Source organism: Excalfactoria chinensis, chromosome 12 (assembly GCF_039878825.1).
Source record: "Excalfactoria chinensis isolate bCotChi1 chromosome 12, bCotChi1.hap2, whole genome shotgun sequence".
Taxonomy (NCBI): domain Eukaryota; kingdom Metazoa; phylum Chordata; class Aves; order Galliformes; family Phasianidae; genus Excalfactoria; species Excalfactoria chinensis.
Genome location: NC_092836.1, coordinates 13,745,190 through 13,758,264, shown reverse-complemented (window position 1 = coordinate 13,758,264; position 13,075 = coordinate 13,745,190). Strand labels below are relative to the sequence as shown.

The 13,075-nt window shown below is 40.6% G+C and overlaps 1 protein-coding gene across 3 annotated transcripts in view; it reads left to right on the top strand.

The window, feature by feature from the left end:
* FBLN2 (fibulin 2) overlaps nucleotides 1–11,851 on the top strand; it is an 89,233-nt gene extending 77,382 nt beyond the window's left edge. For all 3 annotated transcript variants that reach the window (XM_072347561.1, XM_072347560.1, XM_072347562.1), the window contains exons 9-17: nucleotides 460–594; nucleotides 2,283–2,420; nucleotides 2,738–2,881; nucleotides 4,499–4,627; nucleotides 5,147–5,272; nucleotides 5,532–5,648; nucleotides 6,475–6,603; nucleotides 9,296–9,419; nucleotides 10,187–11,851. In XM_072347561.1, the coding sequence (XP_072203662.1) occupies nucleotides 460–594; nucleotides 2,283–2,420; nucleotides 2,738–2,881; nucleotides 4,499–4,627; nucleotides 5,147–5,272; nucleotides 5,532–5,648; nucleotides 6,475–6,603; nucleotides 9,296–9,419; nucleotides 10,187–10,544 (1,400 nt within the window). In that variant the 3' untranslated portion in view covers nucleotides 10,545–11,851. The remainder of the gene's footprint in view (nucleotides 1–459; nucleotides 595–2,282; nucleotides 2,421–2,737; nucleotides 2,882–4,498; nucleotides 4,628–5,146; nucleotides 5,273–5,531; nucleotides 5,649–6,474; nucleotides 6,604–9,295; nucleotides 9,420–10,186) is intronic.
* Nucleotides 11,852–13,075: the final 1,224 nt, after the last annotated feature.

Sequence of the window (13,075 nt, the reverse complement as noted above, 5' to 3'; positions counted from 1 at the left end):
CAAACCCCCTGCCATGGGCTGACTGCCTTCACCAGCTCAGGCTGCACAGGGCCCCTGAATCCTCCAGCCATGGGGCACCCACAGGATCTCCAGACAGCAGTGCCAGCACCGCACCACCCTCTGAGTAAAAAATTCCTTCCAAGAATCTAGCCTAAATCTCTTCTCTTTCAGTTTAAAGTCATTCCTCTTCTCCATCGCCTGTCGTGCACTGTTCCCTGAATATCTAGGGAGACGGGAGAAGGAAATCTCTCTGCCACTGTATCTCTTAATGTTACTCTGCATTAGCAAAAGATGCCGAGACAAAACATCCTTCATCAGAACGCTGTGGCAACGTCTGCACTGAATATCTTTGGCAATAAATGATTTGACTTGAGCTTTTGACTCCTTCCAAACAAGAGCAGGAAGAGGCAAACCTCTTCATAAACATGAGGCACTGAATTGTTTAACCATTTCTTGTAGACATCAACGAATGTGTAACGGATGCGCACACCTGCCAGCGGAGAGAACACTGCGTCAACACGATGGGATCGTTTAAATGTCTGCAGGAATTGAGCTGTCAGCCGGGTTATGAACTTAAGGATGGAGAATGTGTTGGTAAGACAAGTGTTTTTCCACTAAAGCAATTGCTTTTATCAGGAAGGGAAAGAAAGGGTTTACAAAGCATTTTATTGCTGCTGGTCTGTGATATCAGGATTGAACTTAATGGCTGAACTTCATGGAAATGTTTGGCTTTTTAAGTCTGTTCAGTACATTCACTTATTTGAAGCAATTTCCAAAAATAACTATAAATAATTTGGAAAATATAGGAAACCCTGTGAAGTTGGATTTGCACTGTTTTCGGGGGGTTAGAGTGAGATCTCAGTAATGAAGGAATTCATACTGTGCTACTCTGGAAAGCTGTGCTCTTCCCTGAAGAGGCTGATGCTGTTTACTGTCGGACTGAACCACAGCCTGAACGGATCATGGGGCTGGCTCAGTGCAGGCCTTCCTGTGTTTAGGATGTCTGTCTGCATTTATTTACATTGTGAATGGTCATGGGGTTAAGAAGTTATTCTTTGCTCCCATCCCTACCCCTCCTATCCTCCATACCCCCCCTTCTTGGCCTGTATGTGGATCTAACAGAGGAGTGAAGCTCAGCAGCAATAGCCTAGCAGAAGTTGCTCTGCAGTATATGAGTGTGCATAAGACACGTGTGCCCTGCTTTCCAGGGCAAAATCAGAGTTTTAATTATTTTTACACAAGAGCTTCCTGACAGCTGGAATAGGAAGTACCTGAGGAAAGAACTTAGCTCCTGGCATGTAGCTCAGCACTGCAAAATAGAAATAATATGAAGTCTTGCTTTATATATAGCCCTCATAAGTAAACTTTGGATTTCTTAGACTGTCACTATTATATTCCATCAGATTCCGTGACATATCAAACATTCATTACCAGTATGGCATATCTAACATTTATTACCATTCTAAATTGTTCTCTAATCCTAAAGTTAGGTTGCAACAAGCTACAAAATTTACAATTTGTTATTATAAGTAGCCTTAAAATTAATAACTTGCAAGGAAGACTGCAATTCCTGATCTACTCAGTGTAAAACTGCCCACACGTAAATGTTTGTTTTGCAGTTTTATGAAAGCATGAATTCCACATTTTTATCTCAGTCAATACATGCAGTGGAAAGAGTTATTAATGTCATTATCTTCTGGGAGGCTGGTGATGTTCTCTTGTGACCTTAATGTTTTACTGAAGAGTTGGAATGGAAAGAAAGGGGGCCCGTGGTTCTCCCCTTGTCTGCTTGGAGGACTAGGATTTCCTCATGTGTGCCTGTGTACAAAATGAAATCCCAAACCTGTTCAAGTGAGGTTCTCTTTTATTACCAAAATAAGTTGAAACTTGTTTGTATCTAGAATTCTCGAGGTATGTAAATTGTACAAGACTATTTTGCTTTTGAAATAGTGTTGTTTATGTTTTATTCACACTCAGTTTTAATTTGAGCCTTCAGTATTGAAATCTGCAGATCTTTCAGAATTTGTGGTTTGCAAGAGATGCTGTGCACACAGCAGCAGGGACCTATAGCAAACCATGGCACAACCTGCCAAGTTCTGAAGCTTGCACTGAAGTGGGTGTTGAAGAGCAAACATAGCAAACCCTCAATTCTCCTAAAGGCAGTTTTGGATGTTTCATTCAAATGATGCCTCCTAACTTCCTTTCTGAGTAAAGTTATAAACTAGCCAGGAAGTCTATTGAAAATGAGTAGTCACAATTTGGTGTTGGGTTCTGCTTAACAGATATTGATGAATGCGAGAGAGGAACTCACAGCTGCAAAGTCAACTTCGTTTGTCAGAATACAGAAGGGTCATTCTACTGTGAGTCAAAGCAACGTTGCATGGATGGATTTTTACAAGATCCTGAGGGAAACTGTGTTGGTAAGTTTGACCAATAACACATAAAGCAGCACTGCCAAACTTTTAGAATGTCCAAGGGGTGTGCATTGACTACTTGTAATTTTCTTTATATCCTGCTGTGTACTTAAATATTGCTGCTCTTTTAGAGATATGCACACTTGCATATTGAATTTGAAACTGCTATCATATAGCAGACCTTCTTCAGCTTTTATCTTCTGAAAATAATAAAGTGAAATGAAGGAAAAGAAGTGACAGCTGGAAGAAAACAGACCAGAAAGGTTAAATAGCTTCTCTCACTATTCTAATTCTTTTTTCTTTTCTTTTTTCCCCCCCACTAGATATTAATGAATGCACATCTCTTCCTGAGCCCTGTAAGCCGGGATTCAACTGTATCAACACTGTTGGGTCTTATACCTGCCAGAGGAACATGTTGACGTGCAGCAGAGGCTACCACTCCAATGAGGATGGAACTCGATGTGTTGGTAAGCGCAAGCTCCATAGAAAACCTCAGGCAAAAAAATCTCCTCTTTGTCATTTTTTCTTTTTATTATCCTTCATGATTTTTCCCCCAGGGCCATTCAAGCTATCAAGGCATTACAATGGTTAACTAGATTGCTAGGTCAGATTTAACTGAAAAGTGCTGTAACTATCATGAACTACATCATACTTCTGGTGGGATGATATATGAGAAGTAGTTAAAGGCTGAATGCAGTGGGATGATATATAGTTTGGACAAACTAATGAGATTGTTGCACTCACAAATTCATTGCAAATAAAACAATTTACAAATGTTTATCCGCAACCAAAAATGTCTTTGTTGTGGTACTACCTTCGATCTTAGAAAAAAATGAGAAGACAGCGTTTCAGCAGAAATGAGCCAATCAGGAATCCTTTGCTGTGAGACTGGCATTCCTGCCATCACCAGCCCCAGTGCAGGCAGGGACTGTGATGGTAGGAATCTCTGCTGAAGCTTGGAAGGAAGTAGTTGCACCTCTGACCATGGTTGGTACAGCTTCTGCTTCTCCAGATCCAAGCTTTTGTGATAAGGAGCTTGCTCCCATTTCCCTGTTGTCTTAGAGCACGTGATTGCTTTGCAGAGCTGAAGCTGTTGCCTGGTGAAGAACTGACCAGGAACCCTTTGAAATGAAATAGTGCTTGAATTTATGAGTTGAAATAGGGCAGCAACTGAAAGCACTGCAGTAAGGAGATCCTCCCACCTTAGACTGCTATCCTAATTAATTTTACATGAACAGTGACTTGGATTGTCAAAGTAGCTGAAGATGTGGATAATAGGAAGGAAGCAGGATTTGATGGCTTAGGAAAAGGCAATACTCAGAATACTTGAAGAAATACAAGTTTCTGTGGGCTAATCACGCTTTCTGATGCTTCTTGTCACAGATGGTTACAGAGAATTGTTAAATACTGATGAGCTATTTAGCTGTGTTGCGAGTCTTGTAAATCAGCCTGTATTGAAAACTCTCATCTCCATCTGCGAGTTTTTAAAATGAGGTTGGAAGTGGTGCACGTGAGTGCAGAAGCAGCTAATTTGTTGGTGTTGGATTTCTGATGAGAAACCATGAGGAGTATAAAAATGTGAGTTGACTGGGAAAAGAAAAAAGATCAGCAGTGGGGAAGAGCAAAAGGTACAGAACAGAAGCAGGATTGAAAGGACAACTGGAGTCAAAAACAGCAATTGCTTTATTTCAAGGGATGAGCAGAATTTCTCAGTTCTTGGTTTGCTTTAAGAGGCTCGCAGTGATTCACTCAATGGCAGAGCATCAGAACAGGGTGTTTAAATGGTACGGTGTGAGCAGAATTAAAATGTGTTTACAGTGAAATGCTGAAAATGCTGAAAAGCTCCATTGCGTTGAAAGTTGCCACTTTCACTTTTAAAATAGCATTGCTTTTCAAAAGTTTGGCTCAGAGATATGCGAGTCTGAGAAGAACGGAGTGGGCAAAACAATATTCACTTTGCTCTGTCAATCAGAAGAATCATATACTTTCTGCTCTTGTTATTTACTTCTGACTTTATTTTCTTTCCATAAACCGTGACGTTCAGCAAACTTTATTTAAACTAATTGCTTTCTCTGGTTCTGCAGATGTGGATGAATGTCAGACTGGTGTACACCGCTGTGGCGAAGGACAGCTTTGTCATAATCTTCCTGGGGCTTATCGCTGTGACTGCAAGATGGGCTATCAGTATGATGCATTCAGCAGGAGCTGCATTGGTATGTAAGGTGCAAGCTGAGATGAAACAACTGATTGATTGAGCCTTGGACCTCAAGGCGGTATTTAGCACCATTGTAGTGTGCAGTTATTAGTTCTGCATTGCAGTGCCTCAGAAGATAATGGATTCAACTCCAAAGCAGCCGTCGTTCAGTCAACCAGCTATTTAGAGCTCTGCCCCTCTGCAATGGGTATGGACGAGGTGTCCTTGGTTTAGTTTGGCTGCAGGTTATCAGTTAAAGTCATCTGCAAAGTATTTGCCTGCAGGTTATGCTTCTCTTGCTGAGGAAATCTGTCTTTCTAAAGTCTTCACAACTTTCTTTGTAAGAGACCATGATAGAGCATTTTGTATTTTATCACTACTATACAACGATTAGAGCATAAAGGCAAACAGGAAAAAATCTGAGGTTGCAGCATTTTATGCTCTGCAAATCAATCTCTGACACTTAAAAAAATATCCTGCATCTCTTTTAATGCTTTTGTTTCTAAGTCAGTTGTACATTTGCTTGTTATCTTGTCAGATATAAATGAATGCTGGAATTACCCTGGACGCCTGTGTCAGCACACGTGTGAGAACACCCCCGGCTCCTACCATTGCACTTGTTCTTCTGGTTTCCACTTGTCTTATGATGGAAAGCATTGCGAAGGTATGAGACTTGTTCTCAACATACAAATGTTGCCATGTTTACATTGGCGTATATATATATGTGAAATTCATTTGCATTGTACATCCTCGTGCTTCCTGGCTTTCTGCACAGGGAGCAGAACCTTCTTCTTGGGACAAATTAGCTTATCTTTATCCACTCTGTCAGAAGAATCTGACAGCTGATTTTAGAGGCAATAAATAATGACAGATTGTGTTCTGAACCAATAAGGTAATGTCTGTACCTTTATTTTTGGGTGCAGATGTGAATGAATGTGATACAAGTCCCTGCAGCCAGGAGTGTGCCAATGTTTACGGTTCCTATCAGTGTTACTGCAGGCAAGGTTTCCAGCTAGCAGAAGATGGCCATTCTTGTAAAGGTAAGGCTGCTGCTTTGTTGGGTCAAGTGAAGTACATATCACTCCTTCACACTAAGTGCTGTCTAAATTTCAGCAGCACCTGATGCTGCAGTTGATGCCTGAGGATAATTGTAAGTTACACCCTGCTGCAGAAACTGCAAGTAGTTACTTTGAATGTTGGAAAATGCAAGTCATTTTCATGTCCACCTGGGGCTGGAAGATACTTGTGTGACCATACAACCAGTGATGTTATTGTTTCGTGGGGGTACAGCTTACAGCTGAAAAACTGGGGACAGGAGAGGGGTTTACTTATGTATCATCAGCTATAACTACCACTTACTGAAGGCTGGATGGAGGCTTTCTCTGACTTCTGCTGGTGAAGAGTGAATGAGCAGCAGAGTGATCAGAATGGAGTGAGTAAGGGTTTTAGCTTTTCCTCTTAACGTTAGCAATACTGACACGTACTTTAGAGAGTCTCTTTTTAAGAAATGGTGAAGAAACCCACAGGTTTCCAGCCAAAAAAAGAGCTCCAAAAACAATCCTAGAGGATGAATGGCCAAGATATTGGGGTGGCATTTTCAAATCCAGATGTGCCTGGACTTACTGTGCCTTTCCATGAGTTCATGGGGCAGTTCAGTGTTTGGTGTTACAGAAAGCACCATTGACCGTACTAGAGCAATGTCAAATCCTCATTGTTGCATTTTTCTTTAAGACTATTTTAGAAATAACTCATGTACAAATTTATTTGCATTTTACTGCATTTCTGTGGAGATTTCTTATGTTCTTTTTTTTCCTTTTCATATCTGTAATTGTATCTTGTTGTTGTTTGCTTGTTTGTTTTGCCCAGATATCGATGAGTGCACGCAAAGCGCGGGCATTCTTTGCACTTTCCGCTGTGTGAATGTTCCTGGCAGTTACCAATGTGCTTGTCCTGAGCAGGGATATACCATGGCAGCAAATGGAAGGACCTGTCGAGGTAATGAGGAGCTTAAAGAACTGAAAAGAGCATGCCATGAAGGTTTAATCCTCTGAATGATCCAAGACATAAAGATAGTGCAATCAAGTCTCTGTTTTGGATGTTAGCCATTGTTAATTTGACAAAATAGACAGATATTGGTATCAAAATGTCACTTTTTCCATATTTTAGAGAAAAGTGGTGAGCCTATTTAACTGTAGGTGTGAGCTAATTATTTCGTAAGAGAATTTACGTCATCACCCGAACTGGAGCATCTGATTGTTTGCATGGGCCTTGTGGTTCATCAGATCTGTTTTTTGGAGGTGTCAGATGTGCAGATCTGTGGCTTCGTTGTAAGTTGTTGTTTCCTGCCCCAGAAAACTAGGAGAGTGAATGTGAGAGCTGTAATGGGGATGTGGGCATCCTGAAGTTTGCCACCTAATCTTAACTATGTTGGTGTACTCAGTATTAGTGTAACTAATGTGTGTCCTCCACTGCAACACCCCTTGTCTCCGATTCATAGAAATGCGTGCTGAGTGCTTCGTGTTTTTCATCTGGTGTGCAGCTGTCTGTTTTTGAAGCAAAAATCTCCCATTTCCAGAGGATTGCACTGACTCTGTAATGAAGATTGAAGATCTGATTACCTCTATGTACTCTACACGCATTCCTGCATTTGGTTACACTCACTACCAGGCATTTCCTGCTCTTACTTTTTCAGGAACGTTTCATATAGCATTTGGTTACATATCCTCTATGCTTATATTCTTTTCTTGGTGGTAACTGCAGTGAATTTACACTGTGTAAATCACCAATGGCAGGAGCATACTTGAACCTGCCTTGGGACCAGAGAAATGAACTGAATGACAGTAAGTGTCTTCCCAAGCTGTTACTGTTTTTAATCTGATTTTGAGTAAGACTTCCAAATCCACCTCCAGTTATCCACATGCATTTATATTCTTATGTAAAAGTCACCTTCCAGAAAACCTGCAGCTGTCACTTACCTCAGACTTTTGTGTTTGCCATTAATTTTTGAGCACTGACCTGCTTGTTACCACCTCAGCCAGCACTGACATTGGAGACAAGGATGTATTCCAGAGGTGTGAGTCACTGCCTTAATCTACCAGCACAGCTGTCCTGAGCCAGAGGCACCCTGGTGCTAGAGCCGCCTCTAGGAAGAGTGTTTGGCTCATGAACATATAGACTGTACTTATATTGTCTATCATATGAATCCTCACTGCATGCTCACCCTTGGTGAAAAGGGCTCCTTTTACATAGATCAGCCCTGCTGAGTTAAATGTTAACATACAGAAAACCTTTCCAAAGAACCTACACCATCTGGTACATGCAGCCTCCTTAGAGGATGAATTTGGTCTACACGCAGAACTCAGCAGATGTGCAGCAGCTCTGTGGATGGCTGGGTAAGCTGGCATTTTGTCAGACATTGGAAAGAACACTTGGATATTTGCCATATTATTATTTTTTGCACAAATAAACACACAGCACAGACTTCTGAGCTCTGCAAAGGTGTAGTTACCAGTCTGGGCCAGGGTTAGGTATGGAGGCCTCCTGAAAATATGGTCAGAAAAACAGTCTGAATTGATGTCAGCTGGATTATTATCAAGAAGATCGTGTTGGCTTCATCAGGTGAGGATCTGGCCTCACTTTCCTATCATCTGACCAGTTCCTAGGAGTTAATGGTGGTACATTCTTTGTACCCTGTTTTTTCAGACAAATGAGTCGTGTCTCATGTAACAGCATCTCAACATATGGATCTTTTTGGAGAAACAGTGTATGGTATTTTGCAGCGTAGCCAAACTGGTGAAGTGAGTGTTTTCATGACAATGATTACAATATGGAAGAAATTTTCTTTTCACCTAGGGGCGCTTTGGAGAATCAACGAGGGATTTAATTTACTTTGATTCTCTCTTACTTCCTATTGTATACTTTTATTTTCTTTGCAAGACTCTTAAACCAGTCAGCGCAGTGTATGAGATCAGTTCTCATCCTGGGGCGATGTGGGTAAAGGGAGGTGATAGGTTTCCTTCAAAGAGTCTGTCTCCTCTGTGACAATTGGCAGAACTGCAGAGTCCTGCACAGTTCACGTGGTTCGTCTGTTAGCATTTATTTCATTCTAAAGCCTCCGTGCGTTGTCTAGACATTTGGGAGTACACAATGTGACTGTGAGGTCCTTGCCAGTATTTTCTGTTCAAGCTAGATTCCTGTTATTGCGTCTGGTTTTCAGTGTTTTAAGGTCCATGGCTTGGGCTTATGGATATGTGTTATTTAGGGACCAACATTTATGCTCCCTTGTTTATTGTGTGTGACGTTCAGCAGTGCCAACAACTTTTACTAACTGATAACGTCAAGGAAGGAATATTTTTTTTTCACAGAAGACGTGAATTGTAACAGAATTGGAATCTACGTGCTTCAGTTGTCACAAGAACCAAAAAGTGACACATTGAACCTGACACAGCCTGTCTGTTGAGCATTTCACATCCCTTGTTTCTTCTGGGGCTCTCACAGCACAGATCTGTGGGTAGTGGGCTGAGTTACTGAGGACACAGCAACAAAGCAGCCAAAGTGGGAGCCCTCAGCTCACAGAACCAAACCCTGACTTGCTTCTCATGCACACACAGTCTATCTTGTAAGCACATTACAGCCCATAAATTGTGATTACTTACCATGTCTTTTCCCTTTGATTTCTTCTTCTCAGATATTGATGAATGTGCAATAGGAACCCACAACTGCTCAGCTGCGGAGTCCTGCTATAACATCCAGGGCAGTTTCCGCTGCCTGTCCTTTGAGTGCCCCTCCAACTACAGAAAGGTGTCAGACATGTAAGTATGGCCACTGCAATAGTAGCCATGTTTGGTGTTATGTAGTGCTTTAGTATGGGGGTGGTTCAAAGCACTGAGAGCTGTAATAAACTGCTTTGATCCCTGGAGCACGTAGATTTTTCATGCACAGAATTGTCAGTTTTTCTCTTTTCATTCTTCTTCTTTCAGTCTTCCTCCAGACATTCCGTTTATCTCCTGTTGCTGTAATAGCAGTCACCAGAGCTTCGGTCATACTTTCCCATGCTTACCAAAGCTCTGAAAGGGCTCTGTTTGTATCTAAGTTTTAAAAAACCTACTGCTACAGTTCTTAGAGTGGTTTTAGGGCTCGTTGGTTAATATTCATGTTGCAGCTCCTCAGAGATGCTTGAAATGTTGAAAGGCAGTAGGATATGAAGACTGGCAGGTTCTGAAGCTGTTGGACCCTATAGCACTCAGTTCCTAAGCCACTAAGACTTGAGACCCCCAAGATCTCCCTGCTAGCACTTCGGGAAGCCAGAGGAAAGTTTAAAAAACTCCCGCATTGCAGAGTGGGAAACAGTCCATGATTGTTTTCTTCCTCTGTTGTACTATTACAATTTTACCATCTACCACCACTTTACAGATGATATACAGGCAGAATAAGCAGCTGGTGAATACACAGGTGAAGGGTAGGACTTTCATTTACCTAGAACAGACTGAAGACTTCCTTGACTTTGCAGTTTTCTGGAATGCATGTAGGATTTACCTGCTACACGGACACTGACAGTTCTTCATCTTGCTTCTCACAGGAGGTGTGAACGAATCAGCTGCTTTAATTATCTGGACTGCCAAAATACCCCAGTGCGCATCACCTATTATCAGCTGAACTTTCAAACCAACATCATGGTCCCAGCGCACATTTTCCGTATTGGACCATCACCTGCCTATGCTGGAGACAACATAATCCTTACTATTAACAAAGGAAATGAAGAAAACTACTTCAGCACTCGGAGGCTGAACTCATACACGGGCATTGTCTATCTTCAGCGACAGGTCAAAGAGCCTAAAGACTTTTTGTTAGATGTCGAAATGAAACTGTGGCGTCAGGGAACGTACACTACTTTTCTTGCCAAAATTTACATTTTCATCACAGCTCATGCATACTGAAGCATGTATTGACATTGGAATTTATTGGTGCTATGCTCTGTGCTACCAAAGCTTAATGTTGTTGAACTGGCATTTAACGTATCTAGCCTTTATGTTATTTTTCTGTCATTGCTTAAAACTTTTTTTTTTTTTTATTGGTCGTGTAAATTAAGTTAATTTTTTTTTTCTTTGTTGTTTTGCTTTCTTATATAATTCTTCACATCGTCATTTGACAATGAGCAAAAGGAGGGTGGGAAAGGCAGTACGTACATTGTGTTAAATGCAGGAACCTTTTCTTAGAGATTACTTTTAGGTTTAGTCACATCTGCAAGGTATTGCACTAGACAGGAGAGATGTTCACTTGGGAGCACTGCTTTTTGCATTAAGAGAAAAAGGCTTGAGCAGTTTCTCTTTACTACGCAAACCTACGGTTTGGCCACTGAAGTTTATTCTTTGTTGACATACTGTGTCAAGGGCTGTGCATATGCATTGGCAGCTGACTCACCTCATGTTACAGGTTTGTTTTCCTCCTTCCATCTTTTATAATATGTTGCCTTAAAATATATGTATAAATAAAAGAAAACTCCACCAGTGAACATGCCTATGACTGAGCCTTGCTTTCGTAGGACTGCTCCTATGATAGACTTTGGCAAGACCTTGGCCTTCAGAGGATATTGTGCTTCAGGGGAAAAGCTCGCACTGCCATTTTTAATAGTTTGCTATAGGTTCTGGAATTCTTCTCTGCACAAAAGCATTGTATTTAGGTAACCATATGTGCAGACTAGATGTATTATAATTCTTAAAGGAAAGTCAAAGAGGAAATGTGGAACTAATCAACTGCTGCCCTTTATTTTAAGTCCTGTGTGTGCTGCTGAGGCATCATTTGCAATTTTAAATAAACAAAAGGGGTGCTGCTTCTGTTCTTCAGTTGTGTTACCAAATGACGCAGAGGAAAATGCTGTTTAAATTGGTGGTTTGTATTATGCCATTTAGAAACAGCACAACTTCAGTTTTGAGTTGGATTTCCTCTAGTTCCACAGGAAACTGGAAGAGGTCCAAACCTGAAGGCCAGATGTGGTAAAGCTTAGTATAATCAAAGTGTTTGTTAGAATTTAGCAATGAACATCAGAACGTCTCGTTTTCTGAGGGAAAAGAAAAAGCTGCAGTGTTGAAATTCACTGAACTTCCTTTGTTCTGGCTATAATTACTCCATGAAATGTTTGGATGGAAAAACATAGCTACAATATATTGATGTTTTTTACACTGCATTTTGATAATCTGTTCTTTTCTACAGTCATTCTGATTTTGACTGGTGTGTACATATAATTAAAGAAAAAAAAGAGAGAGAGAGAGAAAGAGAAATTAAATCTTATGGCTTTTTAGGCCATAATCAATACTTCTATTATATTGTAAAAACAGTTGTTTGAAATACATCTTAAAGTCTTGTAAGCACCACCAACAGGGTGAGAGGGGAGATGTACTGTGTTCATTATGTCCCAAGGCCAGTTTCTATCACTCCAGGTAAATTACTTCTTTAATTCAGACTCCCTTATTGATGATAAAGCAGAAATCTTTCTGTGTCTCACATCATAAAGACTTACTACTAGAGAAGAAATATTGCTATTCCTTGGTTGTAAAATATGGGATATCTGAAAGTTTGCATACATTAAGTTTCTTGGTTTGTTTTTGTTTGTTTTGTTGTTTTCTTTTGTCTATAAAAGTAATTTTGTAAAAGCAATCTTCCATCTATCTTTTGTTTTCCATAGCTACCAGTTTCACAAGCTTTTAGCAAAGAAATGCCAACAGAGAAACACATGTTTATGCAACTTGTCATTTCAATTAATGCATATCTTACAGATACAGGCCTGGAAAGATGAAGAGACAACTGCAAGAAGGAGTAGGAGAGCTTTCCAGATTCATTATGCTGCATACATGTTAAGTGGTGATATGTTTCTCCATGCCCCAGTGGGACACATAGGAGTTACTGAAACCCAGAGTTTTCCATCAGCATTAGCATGTGATTGAGCGTAAATGATATTCATGTGCCAACAGCCTTTCTTGTCAGAGAACAAATGGACAAGGCATTTGTTACTCGGAGACCTTCTGCTGACTGAAAAACAACCTTAGTCAATCATATTAAGGATCTGGCCGTTTGTAGCACAGACTTTTCATTTTATAGACAGGTAGTTGATGAAGAAATTTTAGGAAAGGCTTTGCATATGTATGATTGTAAAAGAAATGCTGTGTTATTAAAAAATGTCATCATTAGCACCGTGTACAACAGGCATTTGATACATGTAGAAATGGCTGCTTGGTGCAGCTGGTCCAAGCAGAGAAAAAGCTGGTGGTAGATTGGAAGATGGGAAATGAGCTTTATTTGACTTTTTTGAACAATGCATGTCCTGTTTAATTTTTCAGATTGTTTACTCCCTGCTTCCATGAAATGACCTCTTTGTATCTGGTGAATTTTAGTGGGCCCAAATTCTGCTATTAGCTCCAAGATCACACAAACAGAACTTTATCCACCTTTATTTCTTTACATCTTTGTATCT